Here is a 26,433-nt window from a genome sequence, read left to right as displayed (position 1 = left end):
CTGGAAATCCTATGTATCTAAATTTTCTTTGGTCAAACTTTACAAACATCTCTAATTTTCCTGTTATTTTCACTCTAATACTGTTATGATTGATGAAGAAAAGTTGAAAATGGGGCAAGGTACTGGGGAATACTTTGCAGACTGTCATCACCCTGTGTCTGGGCAGCAGGATTTACAGAGAGGGGTACTAGAATTGAGATATTTTCTTCAAATATTGGGTCCTAAAAAAGGTCTTTGGGTTGGTTTTACTTAGTGTTTTTAAATTTTTTGAGGTTTTTCTAGGCTTTTTTTTTTTGAGTGAAACAGTGATTCATGTAGGCTAATAGCAGCACAGTGTCTTCCTTGTATCTTGGACTGTACTGTCATGGCTGCTTGTCATGCTCATTGCCTCACAGGAGATGGTGCTTGACTTTTGTTCTTTAAGATACCGATAACCTTTAAGGTATTGATAACCTGTGATTAAACAGTGTAACCAGAAAGCTGTCTTAAACCACTGTTTAGTTTAAAGCCTTTCTGAGTTGCTGTTCTCCAGAAAAAGATTCCTCTGCATGCATGAACACATGCAGGTATTGCCAGTGTCCTATTTTGTATCTCTAGGCGCATCTATGTTTTTTGTTTGGATTAGGAGTCAGTGTTTGAAGCAAATCTCATGCTAGTCTCTACTTCCAGGGCTTAAGTTTGCATCACAGAATGGTCTTGGGGAGCAGGAAGTAGGTTCCTTTTACAAAAGACTGACCTTGAAGATGTCCTTCAACTGTTAGTGAGTGCTTGGTCTGCAGAACCAGGTCTGCCTGTAGCAGGTGTTGGGCTCTCCGTACCAACTGTTTCACTCTACAGATTTACTGTTGTCTCTCACATCTTGCTTATTATGAAAATAGAGCAGAGCATATGTTAACAAGTTTAACCAACGTTTTCAAGTGAGTTGTTATCCTTCAAAGTATTAGCAATGTCATCAGTGTTTTGTAGCAGGCTTCCTACTTTTTTATTTCACTGTAGATTCTGACAAATATCCTCTAGCAAATCTAACTGTAGCATTTCAAGATGTTGCTTTCACCAGTTGTTTGCCTAACCTTTTTGGAGGTTGTCACTTAGGTAGGATGGTAGGACAGCTATTGTAAGTAGTAGAATAATTTTTCTTCTTTCCTTTAGGCTGTCAGTTTCAAAACTCACTAGTAGTTACAGAAAATCTGACTGCCCTAAAGTTATATCTGATTAAACAGTTTTTCTGTTGAGATGATCAATTTTACTGCCTTGTCATTGATCACACACTACAGAAATACACTGCACGATTCCAGTAGATATTGTGAGTTCATAATGGACTGAAAGCGTCTGTAAATTAATGTACTAGAGTGGGATTTTTTCTGCTCTTACTTTAAAAAGGGCTGCTCATAGCTGCTGGCTATTGAATAGGATGTGCAATCTAAGTAAAAAGCAAGAAATTGATTAGGCAGAAGGCAGTGGAAATGGATAAATCTGTGTATTTCTCTTTTTCTCCAGAAGAAAACTTAAAACTGCTTTCACTGAAGTTTAATTTGAAGCTCAAAACATGATTCTCATGAATCATTTGGTGTCGTCATGCAGCGCATCCCCCAGGAAAAAGTCAGGTACCCCTCCCTCATCTTCCTCCCAGCCCCACAAACTGCTTTTCTTGGTGCTACTTAGCTTTGTACATAGAACCTCCATCTGATAAAAGTTATACTGCCTTTGGACTCTTACTGTGCATCATTTCTCTCAATCATAACTAAGTCTTTAATTTTGTCATAAGGGTTAAGGAATAAATACTATTTTTAATCCTGGACAGCGTTGAAGACCATAAAGTGCTGTTAAGAACAGTGAGTGTTCCAGACATCAGGAGTACAAACATTAATAGCCTGGCAATTTTCCAAGTCTCAGTGGTTTTTGTTTTGTCTTGGAATAAACAACTCTTGAATATTTCATTGAAAATACGTTGCTAATAAAGACAAATCTTCAGATTGGGATCTGAGTTGCTTTATTTGGAGATGTTGTGGAGCAGAGCGTGTGTGTTTGTGTACATGCACATGTGTCATGATGAGATGGGTGTTTGGAGTCTGCTATGCAGGTGGTCTGGGCCCCAGGTCCTGATCCTCAACAACAGCAAAGCAGCATTTCATCTAAGGTGACTGAACTAGCTCGAGCAACAGGTGAACCAGGAGTTCTGGTTTTCAGTAAAATGAATAAACCGTACTGAGTCCTAACGCTGATTTTTACTGGCACTGCACAGTAGTTTGTAATGTATTTGAAAGTAGCTTTTATCAATGGAATTTACTACTTTGGTGATTAAAATAATTCTGATGTATTAAAGGACATTTTTATTTAAAGGGATACAGTTTATTAACAGCATAGTTCATGAGTCTTTGGATCTAGTGTTGTCGTAATGCATAAAAGGTGCACTAGATACTAAATCTGTCTTGTGACAGGTTTTGTCTTGAACACAAGACAGAAGTCAGAGAAAAGGCATAAGTGTAAGAAACTCTTGAAAAGAATAGCTGTTAATTTTGCATGAGACTGTCAGCTGGAGGGCTTTATTAAAATAAACCATAAAATGTTGATGTATAACCTCGAATGAAGTTAGAAATGCAAGGCTCAATTATTTAAAAATTCACTAAGGAAACTATGTTACTGTAGAATAAGGGTTAAGGCATAATTGCTTTTTACTTTAGCTTTCTGAAACAGTGAAGCATAATGATTACTTCCTGTCATCTTGAAAAAGGTTTTCAAGAAGGTACTTTTAAAACAAACTGTTTAATTAACTGAATGTTTAAAATGATGGAATGTCTTTCTAACACATAGAGGAGTGTTTTGAAAACAGTACCTCAAAGCAGTGAATAATGGGCTGAATGGAAACTGAGAAAGAAGCCTAATTTTAGGTAAATACTAATAGCTACATTCTGAAGAATAGCCTAACTGTTCTGATAGGGAGGTGTCCCACAGCATGTAGGATTGCTGATGAGTCTAGTAACTTCTCAATGTATTTTTCTTTCATTGTTGCTCATGCCTGTTTTAAAAAGATCAGAGAGTCTTACCCAAAATATTTAGTTTACATTTCTTGGCGCTGGCCAAATTACAAACTTGGCAACTTGTATGATGTTGCTTACAACATTCACAGTGCTATCTACTGGCACACAGTTACTTAGCAACAGTGAAGCTCACGTTTACGTACAGCTCATGTGTATGCATCTAAATGTAGTTCTGGAAAAAAAAAGGTTAAAGGAGTACAGAGTTTGGAAGAGGAAACAGATACTTTAACAATTTGTACTGTTCAGCAATTTTGATTTTGAGACTGATGGCAACAGTACGTAGGAAAGTATATTGTTTTGTCTTTTAAAATCTTTATTAGCTTGTTAATGTATTACAAGAACTTGAAAACAAAATGAACAGAACCCTACTCCTACCAACTATAGAAAGATCAAAAATAAAAACACAGCAAATGGAAAAGAGCAGGGGACACGTTCTATTTTGAATGCCTGTGTTACTGATGCATTTCTGGGAAACAAGAATGTTAATTATTTGAACATGGGGAATCTGAGAAAGTCTCAAAAATGATATATAGATTTTTTTTTTTGTGAGACTAACAGATGGGTTGAGATTATAGTAGATTAATTATTTCCGAGATTGCTGTTTGCTGCTTGTAAATTAACTACTGTTTCTTTTCTGATGAAGCAAAGGGGGTTTTGATAGCTTGCGCTCTTTATGACTGCAATAATACTCAAAAGCACAATGACTTAAAAGGTCAGTGGCAGACTGTTACTGTATGGTGATTGCATTGATCTCAGTTTCTGGGATTTCAGGCATGCGGTTCTCATTATTAGCAAGTATTATTGTTGCAGTGGAGTTTCCTTATATAGCAAAGGGAGGAGGGTAACTGTGGCTCACTCCAGACCTGGGAAGAGGCAGGGACCAGAGTGACTGAGCTAGGAATGGTGGGGGTAGAAAAAAGGAAAGCTAGACTTAGCTAGCGAATGGAGAAGGGTGGAATGATGAGAATTAAAGATGGGTGTGTTAAGGCTGTTGGGAGAGAGACATGGACACCTTCTGTAGGATATCATGGTGAAGAAAGCAATGCATGTGTTTCAGGTATCTGGAGATGTGAAGAAGAGCAGGGCAATTTGGAGAACGAGGGAGAGGTGCTGCATCTGTAGGAGGAGTAAGAATACTGCTAGTCAAGCTGTTCTCAGACTTGAGCAGTTTCTTTTTACCTAAAAATAAGGCGGTTTGAGAAATGAATTCTCCAGAGGCTATATTTTTTTTTTCTTTTTGTGTTGTTTGGGCTTCCCCATCTGTATTCTTAGTTGTGAGTTTACTGGGCTTTTCTTGTGGGTAACAGATGCAGACATAATGTGTAAGATGAACAAGATCCCCTGCCACCACTGGGAGTGGAATTGAGAGTGTTAATCCTTGTTTTTCAGAGCTGATTCAAAATGAGGAAGCATTTTGTAAAGAAGGTTTTTGAGGATCTTGAACCTTGTTTAGTGGACACTGATTTAAAGAAAGAAAGAAAGAAGTCAGTAATCCAGACTGGCAAAGTTAAAATACACCTTAAATAGTTACCTCTGAATTTCAAACTCAAATGTAAAGGATCCTATAAATCTGATTTCTACACATATGTTCATTGGATGTATAATTTTGGTGCTGCATGTGTACTTTATGGGACTTACTGACAAAAATGATGTCTTTTCTAGTTAATGGACCATTGAAATGAGAGGTTGTAATTACCAACTGTGCTTTGTGGCTGCCTCAGGGTGGGCAAGAGGGTAAGAGAGGGTTGTGTCAATTGAGTTAATTGTTTATCAAAAGTACAGAATAGTGTTTGTGCAAAGTAGGAGCTTGATAAAATCTACTATTCAAGTGACAGCCTACTCATCCCATCTTACTTCTGGGAAACATGCTTGATCTGTGCTTCTCACTATTACAAGGTTGGGATTTTTGAAGGCAAGTGGAGGAATGATGTGAAATTCTTTTGATTTCAGGATTTTACAAAAGGTTGCTTCTCCACATTAAAAACTAGCAGGCTTTTGGACAGTAAATCTGCGTTACAACAAATGCTTTGCAAAGGAGAATAAAGTAAAACTAGAACAATTCATCTTATTTTTTCCTTTTGCTGCTCATTCCTTTGTTAGAGGAGACTAGAAGGGTGCAGGCGCTGTCTGCCTCAGTATCCCAAACTTGTTTCTTGCTGCTGGAAGGGTTGACCTGTGTAACAAGGCTCTGTGCTATATGGAGTAAAAGATAACTACCCAAAAATTGTCCCCCATCCTTACAGAGAAGGCTTCATTCTATTCTCTTTTGGACCCTTTTTATGACCATCAAAGACAGGTTTGCTATGTAAGATGGTGTGCTTTGAATGCAATATCATCCACACATGCTTGCCGGGAGACAAAGTAGGTACTGAGTCACTTTGTCTCTTTTAACTTATTTTTATGGTGATTGTAGTTATTTTTGAACGGTTCGCTAGGTAAGTTGCCTTTCATGAGTTTATTCAGCTGCAGATGTTATACCCACCCCCTTTTGGCAGCTGGAACAAAAGCAGAATAATGAAAGAATGAAAATCTGCTGACAGTTGTACTTGTGTTTGTGCTTTGCAGGCAGGATTCCTTGTAGTGCAAATCTTTGTGGGCTAATGAAGTTAAAGCAGGGCTTTAGATCCTATTCTTTTAAACAAAAGCGGCCTGCCTAAAGCTGTCTCTGCAAGTGTTTTCCTTCTGAAACAATGAACGTGAATACTGCAGGTTTAAAAATGGAATATAATTCATGAGGCTCCTAGCCTTAGGAATGAGTCCTTGTGTGAATGGGTTTTAAAATATAAAATTAATATTAATGAGGTGGGGAGGCTTTCAGACCTGGCCTTTAATACTAATCCATTGTGAGTGGAGCAGCTCTAGAAATGTGCTGATACTGGCACAGAGACAACCAGGAATTGACTGCTCTTAGAAAATGCCTCATCAGTCCAAGTCTTCACAGACTCCTGAATGCTTGTCCTGATCAGATACAGAAGGGGACCTGAACATTTCTGGTGTCAATACTCTGCCTGCTGATTCTGCCTGCATTTCCTTGGGAACACTCCTGGATGCTGGCATTCAGTTCTAGCTTCTTGCATGGATGGAAGCGTAATGAAAGGGTAAGCTATTGGTAGAGTTTGGAAATCCCTTTTGGAAGAGAACTGTGAACCTTCAGTTAGATGTTTGGGGAAAGTCACAATGAGGTAAACTGGGTGGCATCAGTGTTAGTAGCTCCCTGCCCCTGATTATTAATGACAAAAAGGCTCTAAAATACTTCAGTAATTTAGTAACTCTTGAAATGTGTGTGAAAGAAATGTCCAATGGACTAAAGCTTCTCCTTATTTATTTTCAGGAAGGAAGATACTCTGTATTAACTGCCATGTTAACCGTTTCAGCTAAGGAATGTTGTTTAGATTATAAATTCCCTGAAAATGGCATGTGTTTGTGGAGCAGTGCACCTCCTCCTAATTCACGGAGGCTGATGCTGGGAGATGAGAGGTCACCTCAAAAATGCTGAGCCCCTTCATTTAACTCTAGTTAGGGCAGGAATTCGTGTATCTGTCAGCAGCTGGCTGGGGAAGCTAGTAATAATTAATAGTCTCTTAATGTTACCTTTTTCCTTTTCTTGGTCTTCACTCTGGATGCACTGATCTCAGTGTCAAACACCTCTTTTGTTTTGAAATGGAGTTTTGGAGTCTAAGTATAGCAGAGTCAAAGAGTTGCTCTAAAAGCTGAAGTACTAACCTTGATCTTGATTTCATTTGTCAGGTGTTACTTGCATTATTTTTGGAAAAGCTTTGCATCTCTTCTATAAGTAAATGATGTCTCATGACCTCTATGAAGCCTATACTGGAATGCCTATATGCAAAATGACCACTTTCCTTGTCTCTAGCTCTTCGTGCTTTAGGGCAAGACATGAAACTCTGTTTTTCCTTGTATATAAAATCCACTAGACTTTTCCCTAGTACTAAAGAAAATGTAGTCCTGTGTTCCATTGCCTGTTTTCTGTCTGCAGCAATACATTCAATTTTGTGAGAAGTAGACTACTTCCTTGTTGTGGATTGGATGTTATGTAGTTGCTACTGATTTGTTGCTTTTAATACTTTTCTGAAAACAGAGTCCAGAATCGTCATTGTAAGATCCAAAACGAAAATGGGGGAAAGAAAAGCTCCAAACTTATTTTTTTTCAGAAGCTAAAATGGAGAAAAAGCAAAGTCAGTGAAGCTCCTCACCGTAATAATTATATCCTTAATATTAATTAATGAAAATACTGCAGGAAGGTGTTGTTTTACACTACAGTTCTGTATTTAGATCTGCTAATGGAAGGTTGCAGGCTGAGCATTGCTTGTTCTGGACTGCTTGCCAAATTTCCTAAAGGATTCTCTTTGTCATGCAAGCTTTCCCCTGTGGCATGGCGCTTACATGCTGTACATGCCTCTGCTGCCACATTAAGTAATAGCATCTCTTTATTAAATCTGGAGTAACAACATGATTATTTGTGCTATTGGAATAAGTCACAAATGTATTAAAAATTCTTTTTTTCCTCCCCCGTGTCTAAGGATCTCCTGATTCATCTATTAAGCACTATACCTTTTGAATAGCTGTAGTATTTGTTGTTTTCTTAGGATATGGACTAGGGGTCTTTAATTCATACCATCAGTTACATGTTAATAAAAAACCCTTAAGGCTGTGTTTAAGAGCTTGATGCCCATGTGGATAGGCTCCTCTCCCGTTGAGAGTGGCTGGATAGTGTTTCCTCTGCAAATGCCAGGAATACGGCTCGAGGTGCTGCCACAAAGTCTGCAGCAGTCTCACCCTAGCCAGGCAAAAGGGCTCAGCAGCAGGCTCCCTGCCTACTGCGCAGAAGACACCACTTTTCCCTCTACCACCATATGGAGCTAGCGGATGCATCTAAAAAATTCTGGGACAGTTTTGACCTAGGAGTTATGGGTTGGTTTTGCCTTTTACGAAGGGGAATAGTAATAATAGATTCTAAAGCTCTGAAAATATTTTGTGAGTTAGGCAGAGTTTAACAGGTGGAAAAGCCAAAGCACAGAGATCGAGTTAGAACTATGCAGGAGTCTGACAGTTGAGACAGACCTTATGTTTCTGGAGGTCCGAGTTCAGTGTCTCGGGCAGCCTCAGGATGTTTTGCCAGGATGTTAGAACCTTTGCCAGGATGGCAAACCTGTTAGAACCTTTGCCAGGATGTTAGACTACTGACCTCTTGGTAGAACTATCTCACCTCTATGAGCTGTGGTCAAATCCTCCTGTACCCCAGGTAACCCCTGGCCTTTTCACTTGTTCGTTGAATGGCCTGAAAAACATTCCCTGCCAGGCAGTGAAAAATAGTTGCGGCACAGCAAGCATTGCCGTCTCCTCTCTGGCTTTTGCCCTGTGAGAGTTCCTCATTCACCTTAATTCACTGATTTTGTCTGTACTCATGTTGGTTTTCTTTTCTTTTTTTTTTTTAACAGTGTATTGGTTATCTTGCTGTACAAACCCAAGTGGAAACGAGGCACTTGTGTTTCCTGTGAAAGGGGTAGCCAGATCTATACCCACACTTCTGGACCTGACATCTCTTAGATCGTAATGATAAAGGTACGGTATCTTATCTCCATTGCTTGCTTGATTATTTTAGTGGGGAGCGCACGTGCACTCATCCTGTGGTAAAGGACACTTCTATTTTCATTTAAGCAGTGAAGACATGACCCATGGTAAGCCCAGGTGCCGCTGAGATGCTTGTCCATCTGCTCAAAGGCTGCTGGTCCATAGTGGGTGGCTGTCATTTTGTCTACCCATGCTTGATGAGGTTCAGGTTAATGTTAGATCACTTGTAGCTAGTAATCAAACAGAGCTAATTCTACTGTAACTTGTTGGCAGAGTGGGAAAGGAAGGCACAGCACAGATGAAAATTGAAAGTGGATTTGCATCTACTTCTCCAGAACTTACTTTCCTTCTTAGGTCATACAGCATCTTGGTGTCTGTTGTCTATGTGTATTTGTACTCCACTGGCACAATCTTATAGGTAAGAACTTAATTTTAAAAAAGCATGTTTAACACAAGGCAAAATTAAAAGGAATTCATTAGTTGAGAGCCAAATGTGCGAGAAAGAACATTTGTCTGCATTCTGGCTGCTCATTCATCTAACTGTGTAGGCAGAAAAAATGTGAAGAGATTCTGAATCTAGAGGTTCACAAATATGCGTACATGGACTTCAGGGCAATATAGATTTGTGCGAGTACTTTTGTTTGGCTGTAAGGTTTTTTACAGACTGGAGTGAATGGCTGTATGTCATAGCATCAGACTGTAGAAACAGTGCTTGAAGACATAAATAGGTATGGAGAATGAATTCTGATGAAGGGTGAATATTTGTCGTTTTTTGTCCATTCTTTTGTCCCTCTCTTCCTATGTTACTGCTTAAGAAATTGGAATCAAAACCCTATATATAATAATCATATTATTTTAAAGCAAATATCCTGCAGCAGTGATCAGCGTCACTGAAAAAAAGAACAGCAGTCAGATAAATGACAGTCTTGTCACTGCTTGGCAAACATGCCGTCCTTAAGTTACAGCTAAAGCAAAGTTAAATTGGGCAAAAATAAGCCAAGAAACAGAGAAATGCGAAGAAGGGACTCTAGTGACTCAAGAGATTTGGCTGTCGTCTTCTGTTGTTTCCGTGCCTTACAGTAGCTGTTATCAGTAATTCAGGAAGTGAGTTGCTGGGATACGGATAGAACTTAGTACTGCTGATAAGGAAGTGAAATGATTGAAATGCCTGGTGTAGTGTTAGATAAGATGAAATGCCTAGTTTATCTCACGAGCAGAATTCTAGCAAGATCCAGGGAGGCTGTGCAGCTTTATTCAGTAAAAAGCTGCAGGCTACCTGGGTGACCGCCATACAAGCCAAACAGGATGGGAACTTTATATCAAGAATCTTCCCTGCACAGATCCCTTCGTTTGAGCATGGGAGGATTTTGTGTTTCTGATTACATAGAGAGATTTACGGTAAGGGACTTCTTGGTGTTCTATTGCGAGCCGAGTTTGAAAGTACACTTTCTAGATGGCACAGTATTGGTTCCTGTGCCTTTTGTAAAAGGCTGTGTGTGTTTGACATTCTTGGCCAGGATGTGCGGCCTGTTGGCTTGCAAAACACCTGCCGATGTCAAGGAGGTGTTTCTGAAATGATGAGTGCAGGCTTTGCCTTCGTAAATAAATTTATTTTTCGTGAGAGCTTTGCACATTAAAACTCTTATTCCAAGCAGTATGTTTGTAGCATAGGATGCCAGACTGCCATTCCAATTATGTGGAGGTTGGTTGTTACAGCTTTTTGCTTTGGTTGTCATATGTCTGAGTTTTAAGGCAATGAATCTGTCCGCAGGCTCACACTGAGACAATTTAATGAGGAGCCAAATTCTGCATTGACCTATGGTAAAAGCAGTGCAATCAACTTGAATGCCAGGTGCTCAATACCTCAAATCTGTGCTCTTAGAAGTTGTGAGATCAGAACCCCATTGCGAAAGGGTCTGAGGAAACAAAGCGAAAGACAAAAGACGTTCACTCTGTGAAAGCTTAACCCCCGGTTGACAGGCTGCAAACCCGGCAAGAGGAGAGAGATGTAGAGGTGTTACTGGTGGAAGAGAGAATAGGAATCTGCTTTTCTACCATTATAACATATTCATCGAACCATGCCGTGTTTTAGTGCTATCTGTGGAGTTAAGTTTTGGTTGCTACAGTGGTAGGAAGTCTAGGGAAACACTGTTTCTGGGTTTTTTCAGTTTGTTTGCATTTTCCTACTTTTTGAGTTGCTGAAGAGATGATTACCATCCAGACAGAAGCAGAAAATGGATTTAAGCAACCTTGAAAAGGATGCCATGTACATATAATATAGTTCAAGTAATTAAAAAAAAAAAGTTCTGGGAGTTGCATTTTAAATGAGGATGGGTCAGATTGTAGTGGGGGTTTTTTAGGGTTGTCTTCTTTCAAAATTTTGAAGGAAGAATTTCCTCATGTATTTTGCTCAATGATAGCTCTAATGGGCTTTCGTAAAGAGTTTATATTTGTAATCGTTTAGTTCTTTAAAAAGCCAATGGAGTAAATGAACTAAATCAAGTGATAAACCAAATTCTGGCCCAGTTGAAGAAAATAACAAAATTGCTACTAATTTCAACAAGTAGGATCTTGTTCCAAAGCCTCAAATTAATCTAATGTAATATTACATGTAGTGGATTTAATATAGCCAACAGTACAATATGATTTTCTGGATATCATTTATTACATAAGAAACAAAATGACTCAGAAGAGTAGATACGTTTCATGCCCCTCTGGCCACATGCTTTACTGTCCATTTATGGCAACATAGCAGAAAAACAAATTTGGTCTATTAATTTAATTGAATGTACTATTCAAGTGTTCTTCATGATGAAAAGATAATGATGTGTTTAAATTGTCGATGTTCAACTTTTTGTTAGAGAAGGGTATCGAACACCCTGAAATACACGCGGTTTTCTTTAGCTTGTTGCCAGAGGACTGCATGAAAGATATTTCAGGAAGGACTGCAGAAGGTGGCTTTAGAACCGTTAAAGCAAATGATCAGGGTTTTTTGGACTAGTCGTGTCTTGGGGAAAAAAAATCAGTACTGCAGTTCTCTGTCTACATGGCATTCTGTGGCTTGGCTCTGCGCAGAGCAGAGTTAGTATTTCACAATAATATTAAGGCTATAGTGAGATTCAGAATATCTTGTTTCTCTGTAATTGATCTGTTAGGTGACTAATTCTTTCATATTCGTTGCTTCAGTTTCCCTTTCTGTAAAATTAGTGATAATGATACTTCTCCTCTGAAAACACACTAAGGTCCACAGGTAAAAGCTATCTTTAGATTTAGTTTGATTTATTGGTTTTCCTAGTCCTCAGTGAGCTAGGAATCAAAAATAACTATGGTTTGGATGTCTTGCATTGGATTACATCACTCCAGCCAGTTTACCAAACTCGTGTTTATCGCTTGGAAAATCATTCTTTGTTTTATTCACAAAGCTTGCACTCAAATTCATTCTTGGAGTATGTCACCAGCAGAGAAGCATATAGGGATAAATACTGTCTTGGACCGTGCATACAGTTCCTACTAAAGTTGGTGAGAACTGCTCTAATCTGTAAGTTTAATATTAACACTAGTGAGACCTCTATTCTCCCATGTAGAATGGCAGTCTATAAGTTGGGTTCGAGCCTGTTCCAGCAGGGTCTGATGAGTGTATGTACACTTCTGATTTCCATGGTTGCAGTGTGGAACCTGTTTGTTTGCCTGTTTGTTGACTGTAGTCTCTTTTTGGCGTAGTACTTGATGATCTGCCTCTTGTACTGAAGTAAGTGGCTGGCTCAGCTGATCCTGGTGTTATGGAAGAACTCATAACGCTAGGCAGCTCTGTAAACAGTGGCCTGACTTGTGTTTACAGACTGCTTGGAAATTTGTGTTATTGCTCAGCTGTACAGGAGGGCGTGGTTCATGCTCAAGCAGTAAGATGAGGCGTTTTGTGTTTCCAAAATTAATCAGACTCTTCATTAGTAGAGGCGGTGATAGAAGTGTCCTAACATGTGCCTGAAGACCAAGTTGCCTATATTTCCATCAGGCTTTTCCTTCCCATGAGCTGAACAACTTCGATGTTCAGGTGCATCAGTCCTTTAACTGCCCTCTTTCTTCTGCTGATTTGCTGGAGCTGACTCTTATTTTAGGACACGGTCACTTAATGAGATTACCTGAAGTCACCTAGTCCTACACATAAGCTAATCTTGTTGCTCCTCTCCTACTTCTTGTTCGTGATAGAGGGTGTGCACTCCACTATCATTTTTTTGGATAATATCTTGCTTGTTTTGCTGTTCAGACTCTGCTATTTCTTCTGGGAGTCCTGTGTAGGGTTATTTGGAACTTCTCAGGTACTCTTGGTTCACATCTTGACTATTGTGTATTTGTTTTTGAATGTCTTGCACTGCACAACAATTACCTTTGTTTTAGTCTTGCTTTGAAGAGTTGTCTCCCGTTTTGTGTAGTTATTTGATGCTTGGATTACAGAGCTGCCTGATAGGCCTGATGGAGACCAGTCCTTGGCACCTGCAGTTCAGGCTCCTGTTTACCTGTGGAGTCATTCCTTTACTCAGCAGACTACATCTGGGATCCCAGGCTCTGGGGCAGTCTGTGTGCTGCAGAGGTCTCAATTACCACCCTTGGGTCCAGCATCCTGGTAGGCTGTGTGCAGACTGCTATGGAGATCTGGTAGAAAGGTGGGCAGACTGGAAAAAATAATTTTAAAAATCAATGGAAGCAGTAAGCCATTCTGAAGGATTGGGATTTTTAGAAAAATACACGGTTGGAAAATTTCTGAGCATTTTAATCGTTAACACTGTCTTCCCAGGCTTTGTGGGAACGCAAGAGAAAGGTGTCATATGCTCCAATTTAACTTTTGCACCAGTGTATAGTGGTTTGCAGTCTAAATATATGCTATTGAGTATCCTTTCAGACAGTTCATATCCCAGAAACTAGAGTAGTAAACTATATATAGTCTCTGACATTGCAAACCAGGTTTGTTTTCACCTTCTCCCATGGCTGAATTGAGATAGCAGGGGCTAGCAGGTCCTCCTGCTGTTGTCTTCTATATTTGTGTCTCACCTTTTACGCTCTCATTTGTGTCCTCGTTTTGGTGTTCAGGCTTGAGCAGTACATGTGCTTTCTGGCTCATCCAGCTTATTTACGCATGCCTCTGACTTCAGGTATGTGCTGTCCCAAATGCTTCTTTTCAGAGACCTGATTCCTTCCAGCACTGCCACTGCATGCTCACTGGTATTGTATGGGGCTGGGTACAATCAAATAGAAATGCCCTTTTCCCATAAATAGCTCTGTTCTGGATATTTTCTTGGTGGGTTCCTGTCCCTAGTTTCAGCTGAAGTCCCCCAGAAGCCCAGTGTGGGGAGCTTCAGCTTCAGGGTCCTGGTTAATTCTCAGCACCTCTTTAGGAATTGGCACAGCTTGAATTGCATCTTCCTTGACCTCTCTTTCTATAAAGAGAAAATAGTTTGCTACAAATTTGAATAATGACCTTCTTGTTTCTTCTGAGTTTGCTTTATACAGAATTTTCAGTCTTAGGGCCAGAAAACACTGGCACAAGTTATCAAACGGCTGACTGGGTCATCCGGCCCTGTGCAGCAGTTCTCACCATGGCTGTCAGTGATCATTTGTCTTGGTAAGTCAGGTAGAAGGCTGCCAGTCCTTGCTGTGGGGCATTGAGCTTGTTTCAGTGCCCTTTCCACTGGTTATGGTCAATGCGGAATTTCCTAAGATCCATTCTTCATTAGATTGTTTAGAGAAACTGTTGCAGAATTTTCCTGTCCCTTGTTTTGTGGCTGAACAAGAGCCAGGGAGCTCTGTATTCCATCACTTTCATGGACTATGTAGAGACTCTTGCTAGGTGTAACTTGCTGACCTCTCTGCAGAATATTACTGCAGTCTTTTCCAGCATCCAGCCCAGTGTTTTAACTACTCTCCTAATTTCTCACACTAAGATCTTGATGTAGTGTTACTAGATGTGTGGCTGGCACTGCCCTACTGTCCTTTAGTGACAAACACTGCTGATACCAACTAATATGAAATCCAAAGCATTTATATCCTGGATCTTCTATCCACAGTGTTACTTGCTTGCTTTCCCCTGAGTGATTTTGCTTTATGGTGCCAGGACTCAGTGCTGTTTTTTTAGTCTAACACTGATTATCAGTGTATCTGGGTTTACACTACAGCTGTCTCTGTAATGCGTCTGGAGATTAATTTGTCACTGATCTAATAGCAGAATTGCAAAATTGATGGTTTAGTAGTTTTAATTCAGGAGCTTCTTGTGAGTGCAGAGAACGATCTATGTGCTTGCTTAAAATGAATATTCTGGAGTCTGTTGCCTGTCGATTTAAGGTAGCAAGGTGGTTCAGAAGCAAAACTTCCTGAGTTCTGATAGAAGCCTTGCAGAGAAGCACTGGGGGTACTTACTGTTCCGGGGGTGGAAATGGCCGCACCAAACGTGCGCTGGATTTCTGGTTTTACTAGATATTTGTGGTGAGGTACAGATGGAGAAATGGATCACTGTGTTTAGTCGTGTGTTTAGCCCTAACTCAAGGCTTCTAATTCACACCCAACTGTTCTTAAACTATCTGCTTTGGAGAGATAAACTTAAAAAATTGCCTTCACTTTTCTTGCTCTGGAAAGCTTGATGTCTGTTAGCTGCTTTCTGCAGTTCCACTGGCATGCACTGTAATTTTCTTTTAGACGAGCTTTTCTGTAGACAAGATTCTTTTGTTTGTTTCCTGTATCTTTCTTCCAACTTGATGAAAGACATTATAAATTTAGCTGGAGATCTTTTGCACATCTGAAATTGAGGCAGCAGTGTTTTTTGCCAGACGTTTAAGCATTCACCTAAAGGAATGCAAGTGGCTTCTCTGTGAGTATTTGATTACTGAGAACAGTTCGCAAAACCACCAGCTTTTGTGCCCAAAGTCTCTTGCTCCGAATCCTTTTCAAAGCAGAGTTTGTGTTGAGACTAAGCCTGAACTGATGAAGTTATTCCTGTGTTCGTGAATGACGTCAAAGCAAAATGTCAGAGATATCTAGATCAGCAGGTGAATATAGCACATAACAGGCTTCATTGTAGGACAGATGACTGCTTACGTGATTTAGAATTTCCTTAATATGGTGTTCTGGTTATTAGTGGGGAATAGCAATATCAAGGAGAGTTCTTAAAAAAACAAATTTTTCCCCCATTGTTAGGTTCCTGTAAGGACCATTATTAGCAAGGAATGCTGAGCACAGTACTTGGCGTTTGTTGTACCACAGTGGCAACTGTCAGATGGAAATGTGAGAGAGAAAAAAATCAGTAACTGAGACTCCAGCTTGCACAAAGCCTGAAACGATGGCACTAACTGCTTTTGCAAATGCTTCGGAAAAGTTTCCAAAGGCGCGTGTCATTAGCCAAAGCACCCTCAAGTCCAGTCAAATGGTTTGTGAGTGGCTGGAGGCTGCCCCTCCTGTGGCCATCCATGAACACTTCATTCACTTAATTCCAGCGCAGTGCGACGTGATTTGAGATGCCTGTGTGTTTTACCTTTCAAATACTGAAACAATGCAATGCAAAATTGTGCTGGAGGTGATCGTACTTTAGTCAGCAGCTATGAAGGGCAGAAGGGTAGTTGGGGGAACAGTATTACTGCCTTTTAACTTTGGAAATATGTGTGGAGGAGCCAAGGGAATAATTGGATATATTCTTACAGCAGTTGTCAGTCATGGTGCTGAGAAAGGTGAAGTTGGAAATGATGGTTACAAATTGGCAAGTTAGTACAGCTCTATGTGTGCATTTTGTGGTAATTTTTCAAACTTGAAGCTGAGAAGATCTTCTGAAGCAGGAAGGGAACAGAAGACAACACAAAGCACAGTGCAATCTGGTGATTTTCATCTTCTCCAACAAAAGCATGTTGCTGGCAAACCAGAGACTTTTCTGAGGGATTTGATTTGAAGCCAGTCAAACTTCAAGTCAGCGAGAACAATTGTGATGGTTTCAGTGTGTTTTGGAGCAAACTCTGGATTATGTAAGGTTTTTTTTTTTCCCCAAAAAAGAGTGCTGTCTAGAAATAACCCTTTCTTATGCAACAGGTCTTTTCCATGTATATATTTATACTGAGTGGCCTATTGCATCACTTCAGTGACAAGAATTTGCTTTTACTGGTTTTATTCCTGTTGGCATTACTGCACAGCCAAGGCTACTCTCCTACATTATGGTGGATCCCTACTGACTTACAATTACTTGTACCTGAGCGAGCTGCCATAGACACAAGAGCTTTTGGCAGATATAAAAGGTGCCCTAGGGTTCTCTGCTGAGCTCCTAGTAGTGGTGAGAAAGCATCTTGCAAATGAGAGGCTTCTTGAATCCAAGGGTAACTTTTGTGGCTGACCTTTAGAAGCAGCAGGCTTTACGAGGAACTGGCTGCATTACATATAAAATCACTGAAATTCAAGGAAAGCAGAATGAGTAACATGACTTTTCTGTTCAATTTTCAGAGAAGAGCTCTTTGTTGAAGGGTGTGGAGGAGTGGGAGGATGAATCCTTACCACCATACCAGGGAAACATTGCTAATTACCACTCTTCTGGTCCAAGTGCGTAAAGTAGTTTAGTAGTAGCTTGTTGTTTAAAAAAAAAAAAAAGAGGGGGGGAAAAAAAAGGAGAGAAAAACTTTTGAAAGAATGAAAATTAGAAGTACTGAGACAGCTTCTTAAAGTAGTTTCTGAGAGTAACAGACCTGATGGTGAGAATAAGCTCTGGGGTCAAGTGAGTGAATGTGGATGGGCAACAGGTGCTCTCTTGGCCTCCTGAGAGGCAAAGTAACCTGCAGGAAGGACTTAAAGGTTCTTGTTAAGCCATGTGGGCAAATAGTAAACACTGTTATCTAGAAAGCTCATCACTTTGATGTAAATGAAATGTCATAATTGATCTGTTCAGCTCTCTGCTGTCAGCTGCTTGACAGAGATGCATTACAATACTACATGTGATCGCAGATTCATTAACCGATCCTTAGCTGTGCCACCGCCTTGGGAGCATTATACTTAGACTCAGTTATCTGAAAAAGAATAAAATAGAAGGAGGGGAAGAAGTCAGGACTTGCAAGAGAGTGTTTCATTACCGACTGGAAAAAAAAGTTTATATAGTGATTGTTAAGATTTAGTTGATTTGTGCTGCAGTAGCATTGTACTTTTGAGAGCTAGGCAATACTGAAATGTATCATGCCAGGGTCACTTGGGGAGACTGATAGTGCTTTATAGACTCTTCTACTGTGCAGGTGGATTTCAACCAACGGCCGACGTGAGTAATGTGTTAAATGTCAGGTTCTTGGCCTTCTAAAGCAGGCGTGGGCCAGTTCCTAGTACAGCACCAAATATGGCGGATGGACATCTTTTGTCTGATTTCAGCAGGAAACCCAGCTATGGGACTAGATAGGCTTACCCAGACTGCATGGCATATCTTGCCCTCGGAAGTTATTCCTCTAAATGAGAGCCAATGGCCCTTTCAGTGCTTGCCGTTTGTCATGAGAACTGGTCTCTTGCTGCACCATTACTCTGTGGACATGATTCATTACCTTTCATGTGTCTAGGAAACATGCTGTTTGTGTGAGATTACTCACTGGCTTAATTTTTCAAAAGTTTAGATACCCTAAAAAATTTAGTTACCCTTTCATTTGCTGGGGGTGGGGAGGAGGGGAAACTAAGAAGTGTATATTAATGAGCTGCAGCAAGTAGATGTAGATTAAGTAGATTTTCAGTGTAACTTGAAAAAGTTGACAACTGGTTTCTAAATATGTAAAGGATATTTATTAGTATTTTTTTTGCCTCATTAGTGTTAGCAGATGTAGCCAGATTGTTTTGAACTTATCTGCTGTTTGGTTTATTTCTTTTTCTAAGCTCCTGATGTATGTTTTACCACATTGAGTTCTTTATCTCCCTAGAACTCTGTTGCATTGCAACCATTGCAAACCTCTCCCAATGCCCTCAAGTTCTCTATAAAACTTTGACTTTGTTTTGGCCTTTTAAAAGGTTATTTTTTCATTTACCTTCATATTTTCAGCCATCTCCAGTTTACTATGTTGTTGGAAGCAGTGCAATAATCTAATGAGATGATCTGTTTGAGCAGCTGGTTTTAACCTCTGTGACATTTCTTGTTTGGGATATAAGCCTCTGCTGTCACTTTACTACATGCTGTAGATGATTATTTTTTTTACTTTTTTTTCTCTTCACCCCATCTTTGTGTCTTTTCCTTCCCTTGGATCAGAGGAGGGATCATAACTGAACTGCCATATCTATCATTCTTTGTGTTGAATGTGAATTTTTCTCTTTGTTTTCTGACATCTCTCTTTCACAACTTGGGAGGGTGTGTGGGGGATTGAAGCCAAACAGGAATAAACTCTCATTTGCCCCTTGAGAATAGAAGTGTCTTTGGCATCATCAATTCAAGGTCATTTGCAGTTCTGGTTCTCCAGCATTTGTATTCCTTCTCTTTGGCACTCCTGAGAAACTTGATAGCTTGGAGGTATTTTAAAGGTATCCAAGAAGTTCATTTCAGTTCAGCTCTTAATGGAATGGAGGCAGTTGCCTACACACTCCAGATCACAGTGCTCATTTTTTGTTACCTGGTAGAAACAAGCAGAAATCCACAGGAGACCGGTTACCACCAGAAACTTTAATCAAGTTACATCCAGGCTGTGATGGGGTCTTGTGTCTCATCAGTTTGTTTTGCCGGTGACATCATGGGGTGACTGAGCATAGCTCTGCACTCTACAGAGGTCCTGCAAGATTCACTGGTGTTCGTTGCTCATACAACACTTCTTTAGATGTAATTTGGGGAGTACTGAAGATGAAGCAACATGCGTTGCAACATGTAAGTGCAAAATGTCATTATAAGCAATAGCTCCTCACAAAGAAAAAGTGAGTTTAATAGGCTATTACATTTGTTACAATAACTGCACTTTTTTGTGATGTTTAAGGAGGGGTACACTGTGATCTGCAATATGCAATCAGGCAATTTAGGGGTTTTTTTCTTATTTTTTTGGGTAAGTATTGAAAGGCTTGAGACTGTTACTGGAACTGAATGCTCTCTTCAGGCTGCTCAAATAAGATGCAAACATTGGGCACTAAATCAATGTTCTGAACAAAAATTGCCTTCTATTGCAATTCAAAGCAAAAGGAAGACAAGACTTTTTGCCAGAACTTGAGCATATTATCATTCAGAAGACAAAATAATCAGTTAGATTCATTGGAGCCATTTTTATTTTTTGTGTGTTTACCAGAAGTTTAAAAGGCAAGAAAGGGGAGAAGGAAATCAAAATGAAAAAGAAAAGCTGACCTTAATAACTTTGTGGTAGATGTTTAAAACTTCTTATTATGGGCCAAATGATGTTTCCTTCTTCTCTGTCCTTCATTCCACCCATAACTTTGCAGTTGCTTATGGATGCACTGTGTGATATAAGTAGTGTTATAAGCTGAACAGCTGTATCTGAGTTGGAGGCAGCTTTGCCTGTATCTTCCCTGTATGTACCTCAGACAACACTAGCAAGGAATATTTGCTGCATGTAGCAAGAATTCTCCATAGCACGGTATCTTACACATCTCAGTGCACAGTGTGAGTAGGTAGGTGGTGAAATCTGTTCCATATAGCTGGAATATATAGTGTGTGTGGCTGAATCAGGAGAAGGAAGAGATGATTTGTGCCCCTCGAGCTGCAGTCAGGCAAGTCTGCTTGTGTAAAGTAATATAAATTCAGAGATTTCCTTTCTGTTTTTTTTTTAATCTTTTTTGTTTTACACAGCGTTTACCATTAGAGTCCATTGTATGTGAGGCGGATTAAATAATCAGAATTATGTGAATAACACCACTAGTAAATAACAGTGGGGCAGCATTAATGCTTTTGGCTCTCAGTTGCTAAATAATTTAGAAGGTTCAAGATTTCAAAAGACTCCCATTTGCCCACAAGCACACACAGAGGCCAGTGCACTTTTATTGTACTTGCATTGTTTCACGACTGTGCGTGCTGTGCCCGTAATAGCACACTGCTGGTGGGAACTTAAGTTCTAAGCATGCAACTGTAGCTGACTCTATGGCTAGGTTTCCTTATTGAAATATTTGCTGCAAGTAGTCCAACTTTAAATATAACAATTGAATGACTCTACCTTTTTCTTTTTGTCCCTAAGAGGACAACATTCAGCTGGTACTCTTGATTTAGTAAAAATGTTGGCTGTTTTGATTATTTATTATCAAGAATGTTTGTAGGCTTGAAAGAATTAATTACTTAAAGGCATTTGTCTGAAAATTCTGATTCTTTAAATGCAGTAGTGGAGTTTTATTGCCACTGTCCTATACTTTCAAGGTAGTTATATGTTTTACTGCATTGTATGCTTGGTTATCAAAATAAGATTATATAAGGTATCATAAAACTTATGCCATACTATCCCAGACCACTGTGAAAATACCAATGACTTTAAATATTTTTTTTTTTGATCAGGAGAAACGACATTGCATGAAATGCCAACTCCCATCAGCTTTCACAGGCCAAATTTTCTTCTAGAGTCATTGCTTGGTATTCAAACCCTCCCTTGAAGGTGATGAACAGTCCAAGTATTAAACCTTTTGGTATCTTTTGTAAAGCCGGTTATTGGCCTCTAAATGTCACAGAACCATCAGGCTGGCTATAATATCTGGTGGCTTTGGTAGACATAACAGTTTTATTTTTTATAGTAAAAAAGCCTTGTCTTACAGAAGTGGAAAGGACTTACCATCTTGTCAAGAGGGTAATTTTAGTGCCACTACTGCTCTGCAGTGTGTAGGGGAAGGATTTTAATTTCTAGAATGTCCTATCTCGTACAGCAAATTCACTTTTTCCAAAAAAGGAGGAAGGGACTGGAGGCAAAGGAATGCTCGGCATCCCAAAGCCCGTGGCTTTGGTGTGGTTCCGTTGTTCTGTTGCACCAAGACTCCTGTGGCAGCAGCATTTCCCCACTGCTTTCTACCCCTGCTCTACACACATACAGCAGTGAAAAGGGACCTGGGAGAACTAGACGCAGTCGTTTGACACAACATGATGTCTGGCATCTCCTGATGCCGCAGCTCATCCTCTGTGGGAGAGGACTGACTCTGGGTCAGTGCTGCGTTGTAAAGACACATTCATTAATGTTTCTAAAGCATTCAGAACTGTGGCAGTATAAAGTGACTACTGGTCTGTTCTCTAGTGACTGACTGTAACTTTTGTAGTAGACATGCTGTGATTCAGAAGTGAAAGCAAGTCAGTAACAAAGCCTTTAAATAAGATTTATGATTTAATAATTTTGTTGCTAATAGTTGGACTAATTCTGCTGTGCCTTTGTGAAGATTTTTTTTTTTACTTGGTTCACTTTCATAGCCTGGGAGAAAGATTTAATTTTAGAAGTTTCAGTTGACAAAGACATGCTGGTGCTAGATACGTGTTTCAGATCCTTGTCATTATACTCTATTTTTAAATTCAAGTGCCAGCCAACCTAAAGAGCACGCCCTGGGTCTATGCCGGGTGCTCTGCATCCATGCTACAAAGCTGAATTCTTCTGAGCATTAGCACAAGGCCACCAAATTTACTTTTATATTTTTCCTATTTAATGAAGAGAAATGCTCTAGCAAGTTCTTTTCATTATCACAGAACTAAAACTGGTCATAAAAACAATCCTTCTCCCGCCAGAGGTCTGCTCAGGCATTGGCAATTGTTAAGATGCTTGCCTATCAACAGCCACTCAAGAAAGAATTTTAAATGGTTTTGTGACGTCAAGGAGGCCCAAGAAAATATAGTCTGGTGCCAGATTACCTCCATCATTGAAAGCATGCAGTAAGAAATAGATAACACAGAAATAAATCTTTTGTGCAGTAGCTATCTCATGATATGCTCTAGCGACTCCAATAAGTGAGGTTGTCTGGTGTAGGAATAGCTAAAGAAGATGAACTTTCAGACACTCGTTTTCTAATTTATGATTAATGAAAAGCTGACCTAATCTATCTGACATCCTGCTGTCTGGACAGAATGTCTGCGGGTGGCTTGGACCTTGCAGAGGGAAATGCCCTGACCAAGTTACAGCCTACAAAAGTGAACAATTTAAGTATGGTGGACAAAAAACTCTATCTCTTGAATGAAAAGATGGACAAACTGTTGCATTTCCAAGAAGATCTGACAGGCAAACTGCAGCGAGTTAACAAAGGCATTGATGATGTAGAAAAAGGCATTAACAAGCTAACAGTATCCCGAGCAGCTCCTGATGAGACAGATGCAATGAAAAAAGGCCTAAAGGTATCGGACGGTACTCACCAGGCTGATATCCAGAGCATATGCTCAGAAGTGTTGAAATTGATGAAAGCTGCCCAGCTAGATGCCTCAAAGCATAAGGAGAGGCTGGCAAAGATAGAGAAAAGGGTTGATACACTGGATAAAGTTATTACATTTGTGGGAGAAGTATTAAAAAATTCTAAAGTAGTGGATTTCATTCTCAAAGGCATTGTGCCCTGGAAGAAGGGGAGTCTGCTGGAAATCCTTGTTGAGGTTGGTTTTGTTTTACTATTCTTCATATTTTTCTTTATTATGCGGCAGGGCCTTAGGCTCTCCTGCTGATTTCTTGCATAAGGTATAATTCAGGTTTTCCTTTCAGTATTGCTGTTACAGGTTACTGCTGTGGCCTTTGAATTGCAAGCCCCTTAAGGCAGAGACCAAGGCTCAAAACATGCCTTGAGGTCTTATGTCCCAGGTTCCCAAAGCGTGCCAGACAATCCTGTAACAAGCATGAGGAGTAGATTACTACTGTAAAGGAAAATTCAGCTTCTACCAGTGCCTGAGTATCAGTAATGTCATTCACATTAGTGACTGAATTGAGGCCCCAGTGAAAAGTATGAGTAACATATTGGAAGCATTTTTTGTTGGAAGCTTCTGTTTCCTTGATTGATATCAATTCTGAATGCAATGCCAGTTGCTAAAACCTGTCCTGACTTACGGCCATATTACTGAGCTTATTGATATGTCCATAGACATCTAAGTTGTCTTTAGCAACATCTTTATGATGAACCTGTGACTTTATCAACTCCGTCAACGTTGTTTACTCTTCAGATCAAATAGCTCTTGTGTTTGCAAGTTCCTAGATATCAATTCCTATGCATTTCTTAATTATTGAGGACAGTGAGGGAGGAACAGGCAAGACCGGTACAGAGTTGATACGGTGTTTTGGAATAGATTAACCTTGGTTTTAGAAGTTACAGGCATCTGGAATTAGTTTTAGCTGACGGGAGTTTTCTGTTTTCACTATGACTTCTACCCTGCAGCGGGGAAGAAGCGGGGGGAAACTGCAAGAGTTGGAATAGGTTTGTTCATTCCAAGAATCTTCTTGTATGTAGAGGTATGATTACAGTAAGGAGACCTTAGATTCAAATTTAAATGTCCATTTGTATCTTACTCCAAATATTTTTTCACCAAAACTGTAAAATGTTTTGGGGGAGGGTACACCTAAACTTTTACAAGAACAGGGCAATGCTAGATGCTAATGTACCTTTTTGGGCTTTGCGAATGCTCTCCTGGACTCCTGTTTCAAATGCCAGAGGCTGACAAGTGAGCTAGACTGTTAGGAGACAGAAGAATCTATTAAGAGTTTCCATTAGGGTTGAGAACAATAAATCATACGTTGTCAGGTATCAAACATCATAACAGGTATCAATCTTAATTCTGGATAGAGGTGAAGCTTGTACTTGCTTGCAGTTCCAGTTTCGGTTCTACAGATTTTTGGAGAAATGGAAAAGTTTGATACATTTTGGTTAAAGCTGCACTGGTATAAGTTACTGCCTGCGGTCACTGCAAAACGCTTGGAGGCAGAGACAGTCCTTCGGAGGCTTTACACCTTGGGCTGAACCGGCAGCACACAGTGTATCAGTGGCCAGGTGAAGATGAGTATAAAGAGGATAAACTAATTTTGTTTCCAGACTGTCAGTTTCGAAGTGAAAACAGCAGTAAGGAGGGATGTAAATAAAGTGAGGTGATGTGAGGGATACTGGAGGAATGTTTCACATGGACTTCTAGCATACTGTTGGGATTAGTTGTCAACTAGCCACTATGCACTGCCTCCTCATCGGTGTTTGCAAAAGAGGAGACTGAAGGAGGTCAGAACTTCATCCAAATGTTATGGATAGGCGGATAGAGACTGAGAGGTGAAATGACCTGCTGGTGGTGACCTGATGGACTGGGATGGGGCAGAGGTCTCTGTCCCAGGCTCTAACCACTGCCTTGGTCGTAGAACAGGCAATGTGTATTTCGCAAGTGGGGAGTTTTATTACTAACTCCCGTTTTGCAATGTGACCATCATTGTTCTCCTTTTTTGTTTCTGCTCGTGAACAGTTTTGAAATCAGAGCATAAGGTCAGTTATAAGACCTTAAGATGTGTCTATACTTTGATCACCGGCTGTTGAGTGATATTTGAACTAGGCTTGAATTAGTGAGGTAGCGTACGTGCGTGACCTAGCTGGGGCAACGTGGAGCAAAGCACGGGTGAATTCAAAAACAAATTAGCTTATGCTGAGCTGTGTGCTAACTTTGGTCTAGTTTTTGCAGCTTGTTTTGTGATCACGGTATAGACTTGTCCAAAGAACTCCACAGCTGCACGGGGGTTGCTCACAAAAGGAATTTGCTACTTGCTTGTTTCTGTTTTCCAGCCTTTGCTGTTTTGTAACAGTGTGCTGCTTATCAGGGAGCTGGCTCGGTGCAAGGGTACTCAGTGTGGGGAGGGGAGTGGGGAGGTCATGTTTTCATTTCTGTGTGAAGCTGTTTGATGGTACGACAGCATTCCAGGAATGCCATGGGAACTTATGGAAGCCGTTTTGCAGGGTTGGAGTCAAATCAATAAAAGACTGTGAATTGAGCTTCATAGGATCCAAACCTCTAACTTCTTATTTAGAAAACAAACAGACAGAAAAACCCACCAGCATTAAACTGTCACTTATCCAAGGCTTTCTTTGCACATAGGATTTTGCAAGAATAATGTTCCCCCTGGTCATTGTTGCAGGTTTGCTTAGAGCTGTAATAAAAATGGTAATGATTTTTTACTACTTTTACTCTTGGAGTGATTTGTTTTTTGGAAGGGGGGTGGGGAGGGCTTTGTTGTGGCATCTATGTGGTTGGAGCATGAAATCCTTAACCGCTTGTAATACTAACAGATGAAGGGGCTGATTCGCAGCAATCTTGTAATCAGAGTTATCTGCAGAAATATTTCATATTTGCTTGTTTGCTTGTACAAATAAGGATAGGAGGCTGCTCATCACTAGATTTTAACTGTATGTCAACCAAGAAATAAGTTGTGCCTTATTTTTGTGTAATGCTTTTTGCTAAATATTAGTTATTTAGTTTTAATTTGATTTCAAATGTATTGTTTTGTGAAGTGTTAAGTGGTGCTATTACAAAATATCCCTTCTTCTTTCTTAATTGGAGTAAGAAATGTGCTTAAAAATAAAAAAATCTGCTTCTAGAAGAGAGAAGGTCTGTTTTTAACCATGCCAAAGGTGACACATATAATGTCAAGTACATCTACAAGAGTCACCATAAGGCTTTTTTTTTTTTTTTTGTATCGTCTCTACCATAGCTCAAATCATGAATCGTTCAATGCCTTGAGACAAATATATCAACAATATCTTCGGAGACATTGCTTATCTTTCAGTCACCAGCCAAAAAGCAACAGAAATACAGTACCATTTATTTTTCTAATCTCTCTGTTATGTTTCACATGTCATGGTTTTTAATCAATATCAGTAAAGATGAAAGGAGGCAAAGTCTTTCGTGGTCAGAATTTTGGAAGGCAGTGAGCTAATGTAT

At 39.9% G+C, this 26,433-nt stretch overlaps 1 protein-coding gene across 5 annotated transcripts in view; it reads left to right on the top strand.

Annotated features, from left to right (window-relative positions):
• MYLK3 (myosin light chain kinase 3) overlaps positions 1-26,433 on the top strand; it is a 61,617-nt gene that overhangs the window by 15,652 nt on the left and 19,532 nt on the right. The window contains exons 1-2 of one of the 5 annotated variants that reach the window (XM_074583044.1): positions 5,846-6,136; positions 8,495-8,618. In XM_074583044.1, coding sequence (XP_074439145.1) covers positions 8,610-8,618 — 9 coding nt within the window. In that variant the 5' untranslated portion in view covers positions 5,846-6,136; positions 8,495-8,609. Of the gene's footprint in view, positions 1-5,845; positions 6,137-8,494; positions 8,619-9,776; positions 10,026-22,414; positions 23,134-25,590; positions 25,657-26,433 lie in introns of those variants that run through there. The other 4 variants (XM_074583042.1, XM_074583043.1, XM_074583041.1 and 1 more) reach the window with 4 other exon arrangements.

The sequence above is a fragment of the Larus michahellis genome, chromosome 4 (assembly GCF_964199755.1).
Source record: "Larus michahellis chromosome 4, bLarMic1.1, whole genome shotgun sequence".
NCBI classification, from domain to species: domain Eukaryota; kingdom Metazoa; phylum Chordata; class Aves; order Charadriiformes; family Laridae; genus Larus; species Larus michahellis.
This window is presented reverse-complemented; position numbering and strand designations above follow the sequence as displayed.